This window comes from Pseudopodoces humilis, chromosome 11, assembly GCF_049639895.1.
Source record: "Pseudopodoces humilis isolate 2021_Gansu_Grassland_sample_001 chromosome 11, ASM4963989v1, whole genome shotgun sequence".
Taxonomy (NCBI): domain Eukaryota; kingdom Metazoa; phylum Chordata; class Aves; order Passeriformes; family Paridae; genus Pseudopodoces; species Pseudopodoces humilis.
Genome location: NC_142210.1, coordinates 1,635,490 through 1,641,659, shown reverse-complemented (window position 1 = coordinate 1,641,659; position 6,170 = coordinate 1,635,490). Strand labels below are relative to the sequence as shown.

At 43.9% G+C, this 6,170-nt stretch overlaps 1 protein-coding gene across 1 annotated transcript; it reads right to left on the bottom strand.

Moving 5' to 3' along the window:
- Positions 1-4,451: 4,451 nt before the first annotated feature.
- On the bottom strand, positions 4,452-5,857 carry GPR148 (G protein-coupled receptor 148). Its single transcript, XM_005529651.3, has one exon. The coding sequence runs from the start codon at positions 5,855-5,857 to the stop codon at positions 4,799-4,801; it is 1,059 nt and encodes a 352-aa protein (XP_005529708.1). The 3' UTR covers positions 4,452-4,798.
- Positions 5,858-6,170: the final 313 nt, after the last annotated feature.

Here is a 6,170-nt window from a genome sequence, read left to right as displayed (position 1 = left end):
AGCAGACACAGCCTGGGAGGTGGGTGCAGCCTTCCCTCAGAAAGACTCCAAGAAATCCTGTTTTTTCTGCAATTTTCCCCATGCCTTGAAGTCAGCTCTGTAATTTCAGCCAATCCCCGCTCTAATTTTCCCACAGGCCTTCCATTTTCATCTACTTTTTAATTGTTCCCCTTCGTTCTTTAAGTTCCTGTCACTCTGCAAGGTCAGCACTTCTCACACTTCCATGCTGGCCCACACTCTCCCATCCCACTCTGTTTTTTAGAGGACATGAAGAAATATCCTCCAGACAGAGTGTTTTATTTAAACAGCTTTTTGTGAAGAACAGTTACCACCTTTGACTTGCTTGGTAGCACTGGTGGTCTAGAGGAACAGAGAAGGTGGATGAATGGGAGTCTCCCTTTCCTCTTGAGGAGCTGCATTTCTGTATCTTTACCTGTTGGAAAAACTACTTATAGCAGCTGCTGTAGCTGATTAGTTCTTCCTAATGGGAATCATCTTAAAAACCAGCAGCACTCAGGAAATGGTTGCTGATTTGCTCCCTGTAATGTCCATAGCAAAAACTTGTATTTTTTACCTTGAGAAAGATAAACCACTGAATTAGAAAAAAGTAGTTCAAATAAACTTCCTAATACAAATTCTGAAGTCCACATTTCAAAGGCAGAAAACAGCCTCTTGTCTGTCCTAGGGTGGTTTCCTAGTCACATGTGCAAACCTTGGGCAATCAGAATCCAAAACAGCCGTCACCAACAAACACGAGACAGCACAACCACAGCTTGGCTCCTTTCCCTCTCCTAACTCATCAATCGTCACAAATTCTGACGTTTTAATAGCAGTGCCTGAGGAGTTGTGGTTATTTGCCCCTCTGCTCTTTGTCCCTCCTGGATTCATGTTGCAATCCGAAGGACTTGAAGTATATTGAAAAAACAAAAACATTCAAATCAGTTGTTTAATGCAGACACCAAAAATCACAAGGTTTGCGAAAAAAAAAAATAAAAAAATAAGAGGCAAGAGCCAGCCGTGCTGGGCACTCATTTGCCAACAGCCTGATGGGGGTGGAGACAGGAGACAACAGCAATCAAGTTTGGAAACCTTTCAATTTCTTTTTCCTATGCCAGGCTCTTTCTCATCTGCCATGCACACCTGCCCCTGGCAGGGAATGAGCACAAGCAGAGTTTCTGCCCAAGGAACACTTGAGGTACAAGCCAGCGAAGCACAGAGCCGAGTGTCCCTGCAGGAGCTGCCCGAGCTGTTCCCAGCACTGACACAGCCCCAGGCTTCTGGGCTGCCCCCAGTGCAGCCGGGAAAATGCCACTTTCCTCCTGCCCTGCTCCTATACTACACTTCCAGTAGAAAATGATGCAGCCGACTGACGGAGCAGAAGTAGACACTCCAACCGTAATTACTGAAACTGCAGGAGGTTAATTATTTGTACCGAATAATTACTCAAATGCTTGCAGTGTGCTGTACCTCAAATCCAAAGCTGTGTGCTTGTTTACCTGCATGGAGATCCTCTGAATCTCCTGACAGTGAGACTGATCTCATTTGAGACACAGACCTGTCTCTGATGTAATTATGTCTGCAGTGATGAGTGGCACAGCCCCAGCCCCTGGAATGTAGATCTGACTCCCTTCAGTCTGCAGGTTATAGATGGCAAACTGCACTTCAAATCCAGCTGGGAGAGGGAAGAGAGCAGAGGCAAATGTTGTGACAGTGTGGCCACAAGAAAAGAGGGGAAAAACTGACCAGGAATATATTTAGTCTATAAATTGAGTACCTTTAGTGATTCATGCTATTGCAATTCATTAAAGGATTACTGCCCCCAGCTGCTAAATCACATGTTAAAGCCAACTGCTCTCCATTTCACTTCAAATTAAAATGCTGGGCAACCACAGTGACGTCCAAGGAGTTCACTTATGTGACCTGGGAGAGGTGGATTACTGGGCTCTGGTAAACAGTCTCAGTTTGAATTTCCCGAGCTGATGTGGAGACATCCTTACAAGGCTGGTGATCACAACAATCATGAGGTTCTGGAAAATGCAGAAGCCTAACATTCTTTGAGACAAAACTCACAACATTTATGAAAAGCATCTTGGGAACCTAGTGCTTGTGATGTTGCCCTTTTGATCTTATTCAGATAGATTGTGAAAATCCCAAAGGGTGCTTTTGTACCAAACAGCACAGTAATATTTCAAGGGAAGAAGTTGTTTACAAGCAGTCACTTAAGAAAAAAGTACCTATCTAATGTTAAACCACTTTAAAGAGAATTAATATCAGCTTGCAATGATCTTTCTTAGAAGACCTTCTCCACAGAGCAGTGTTTTGTTTGCCTGGTCCTTGTGATGTCACTGTTGGCAGGCTTTATACATACATAAACTTGCCACAATCACTGATTGATGTGCTCTGTCTTTCAGCATCCTTCTTTATGTTACCAAACTTCTCATTGTGTCTAAATATATCCAGGAGGTGTGTGTGTAAGAGAGAGTTACAGAACTGGCAACAGAATCCTGTCCAGATTACACCTCCATAATTGTCAGAGGTCAGCAGGAGGACCAAGTACTGTTAATCTGCTGTTACACAAAGTCACCTATGGCTCCATATAGAATTACTTTATGCTATTTCCACAGTTATCTTTACTACTTATCATGAAAGTTCCCAATAGAGGTAAACATGAATGGACCTTGCATGGACAAAACAACCTGTGAATTATCAACATCCTTGTTATTGGCCACTGGCATAAAAATTTGGCCCAGGATATGAAAGGCTGGGGATTCACAAGTACCTCTTCCATTCTTGATCTTCTCATGTGCCAAAGGGGCTCAGCAGAAGGAACCTGATTCAGGATGCAGACATTTTCCCCATCCTTCCTATGGAAGGTGTTATGGAAGACCCCTGTTACAGGTTGAATATTAAGTATACAAACATAGTTTCTGTGACAGATGTCCAAGGTACATTCATCTTGGAGAAAAATAAAAGCCAGTAAAAAGAAACTTCTAGATCCTTTTATTGACGAGGATTGAGAAGCACAAGACCATGGTTAAAGCAAATAGGCAATATTACAGCCCGTTCACTTGCAACAATTTCACCTTAGAGACACTTCTCACCCAAGAAGTGTCCCTTGGCAGCAAAGCCTCTAAGACATCCCCACTCATCCCACCCCACCTCTGAACTGGGATTTGTTACACCCTCAGTGGTGCTGATGCAGCTGTTTTCAGAACATCCTATAAAACAGATCACTGGGATAATCTCAGTTAAAATGAAAACACCACTTCTCTTTGAAGAGGTATTTTTAACCTGCAACCTCAGAAGCAGTTGCATCAGCAAACAGGAGAGAGTGGACACTGCAATGTGAGAAGAGTAACAAACAGTTTGGGAATGAGGAGAGAAGATCAGCAGGAACTGTTCAAACTCATTTTGCTGCCAAAAACATTTCATGCAACCAGACACTGATCTCTTCCTGGCTCACACTTAGTGGAATTCTTCAGATGAGTGTGAAATAGCCAAAAGCCACATTCAGCACTTTCTGTGTATTGCTTTAAGCAAACAGAAGGTGGAGAGAGTCTGCACAAGGAAAATATTGCACAGAGTGAAATCAAGGACCTTTTTAAAAAATCCAATGCATTTTTACATAAAATGTAACAATTTCTAAAAATATTATCTTTAGAAATACAGAATTCTTTTCTCTAGTCCAAGGGACAGAATAGCAGTTTAAATTTCCCGCACTGGTGTTTATATCTAATGACATTTTTCTTTCTTCAAAGGTCAGATACATATTTCACTTGTCTTCTATAGGTAGGTGGCTGATTTGGAAGACCTAAAAGGCTCTTACAAGATCTCATTTTTCTTGCCCTGGTACACCAACCAGCTCTGCAGCCTCTCCTCCTGACCTTCCCAGGGCTTTGGTGGCAGGTGGCCAGCAGCAGCTCTGACACGGTGTAGCTGTAAACTGACATCAGGCTGCTGGAGAAGATTTTTGTGAGGCAGAACTGGGAGCTGCCTCAGCAGAGACTCAGAAATGGTGCTCACACTTAGTCCCTTGCCCTGGGTCCTGTCTGAGCCACGGTGTGGGTACCCCTGTGCCCAGGCTGGCACCTCTCTGCTCCTGCCTTGCTGCCCCAGTCCTCCCTCACCCAGCAGCACATCCACCTCTCTAATGCCCAGCAGGGCCATGTGCTGGCTGCCCAGCAGACACTGGTCTAAGGTGGTTTCCCATCAGGTGGAGATTTTATCAAACCATCAGTGTTTTGCAGATTGTCAGATGGAATCCATGAGGCAGTGAATACACCAGCACACTGCAGGAGTGTTTCACCGAGTGCAGCAGTTTCCAGAGGCACCTCTCAGAGCATGTTTTCACTGCCAAGCTTGCAAGAATATACTGTGTGAAAACAAAATGGTTGTTGTTTTCACAGCACATTTGGTTAAGGATCCTCTGCTGTAGGTGATGCTGTCACAAGACTTGTGGTTACTCCTTTGCTTTGCATTATCTATTTTTAATTTTCTTTTTTTCCAGAAAGGCATCTGTGACAGGTGGGTGAAAATAACCTTAATTCAATATCTCCTCCAGAAGGTTCTGCCTTTCACATCAGAACAAAGCATAGAAGTTCATCCAGGGTAGCATTCACTATATTCTCAGCTGTTGTGATGAAAGATCTGTGGCCTTCTGGCATGAAGAAGGCAGTGATGAGCCCATGTCTTCTTACCATGTGTTGATCGCTTCCCCACTTCAGAAGCTGGGTGGTTTCCATCAGTCTTGCACAATAACAAGGTGAGGACAGCTCCTCTGCTGTCACTGTGCTCTGTCTCAGGATGGTGGTGGAGCAGGTGACACCAGGCGAAGCTGCTTCCTCCTGACGATGGATTTGAGAGAGGCTGAGATCTCTCTGTATCGAAGCCCATACAGAAAAGGGAACAAAACTTTAGGAAGAATCATGAGGACGTTGCAGACTGTCAGGGAGATCAAGATTCCTGTCTGCAGTCTGATGACAACATTAGCACACAAGAATGATTCCACAAAAAGAGCCAGGAGTGGAAAGAAGTAAAAAAATAACACAGTGTTGTGCATTAAGAATGTTACACTGGCTCTGGAGCAGATGCTCTCCCATATACCTGAGTGTTTGGTTTTAAAATACAGAATAGCATAGCAACAAAATATTACAGACAGGCAGAGAATGATAACTGTGGTAGAAAGCCAGAAACAGAGTTTCACAGCATCAGTCCGATTCAGAGTTAATATTAGTATCACTGGAACTGAGCACGTTTCCATGACACAGGGCACAAAGCTGTGTGTAGTCCATAGCACCAAGAAGAAAATCCCAGGGAAAGCTCCAGAACACATCCACAGTAATACAATGATTTTTTTAGTTCGTGAAGGAGGCAGAATAGCGATGTAGCGCAAAGGAAACAAAACCGCGATGTACGTGTCCAAGACTATTGCGACAGCTGTGAACAGTCCTCCACAGTAAGCCACTGCCAGCAAAAACAAGAGGAGGACACAAGCTTCCTTTGGGAGGTGTAGATGTGCTGTGTTGAGAGCAGCTGACAGGGTGTAGAACAGCAGGTAGATCAGATCACAGAGCAGAGCGTTTCCCAGCAGCATGTACCTTGTTTCCTGGCGGATTTTAAACCGAGAGAAGATCACAAACAGGATGGTAGGGATGATGAGGACACCTGCCAAGAGGCAGACAACTGGAGAGATTAGAAACATCTTTGTGTTCGTGCCTGATGGGGTGAGAGACCATTCCTCCAGCAAAAGGAGCAAAGTTGTGTCATCCAAATTTGAGGAACTGTTAAACTCTGTCTTCCTGAGGTGGAGCACAGTTCCATTCGCTCTCCTTACTGAGGTACAGCCAGGGAAGTCCATTTCCTTAGGATTTTGGGATGATTATCTGACTTGGAGAAAGCAAGATCTTCTATGCTGAATCCTTAGAAAGGCAAATGAAGCAGAGGATGCAAAAAGTCCATGGAAGCAAAGTGATTTCTGTAGCCAATTCTACCAGCTCTCCTCAAGGACAGAAAGTTCAAACTTACAAGTGGATTCTGTGGTGCCAAAGATGGTTTTACCCAAAAAGGAGGTTTTCTTTTCTTTCTGCAAAATCTAATGCTTAGAAAAGAGAATGAATCTCTGCGTGGCTTAAAAAAGACTAAATCCCTCAGCTAGCTGTTTGAACAGAAGT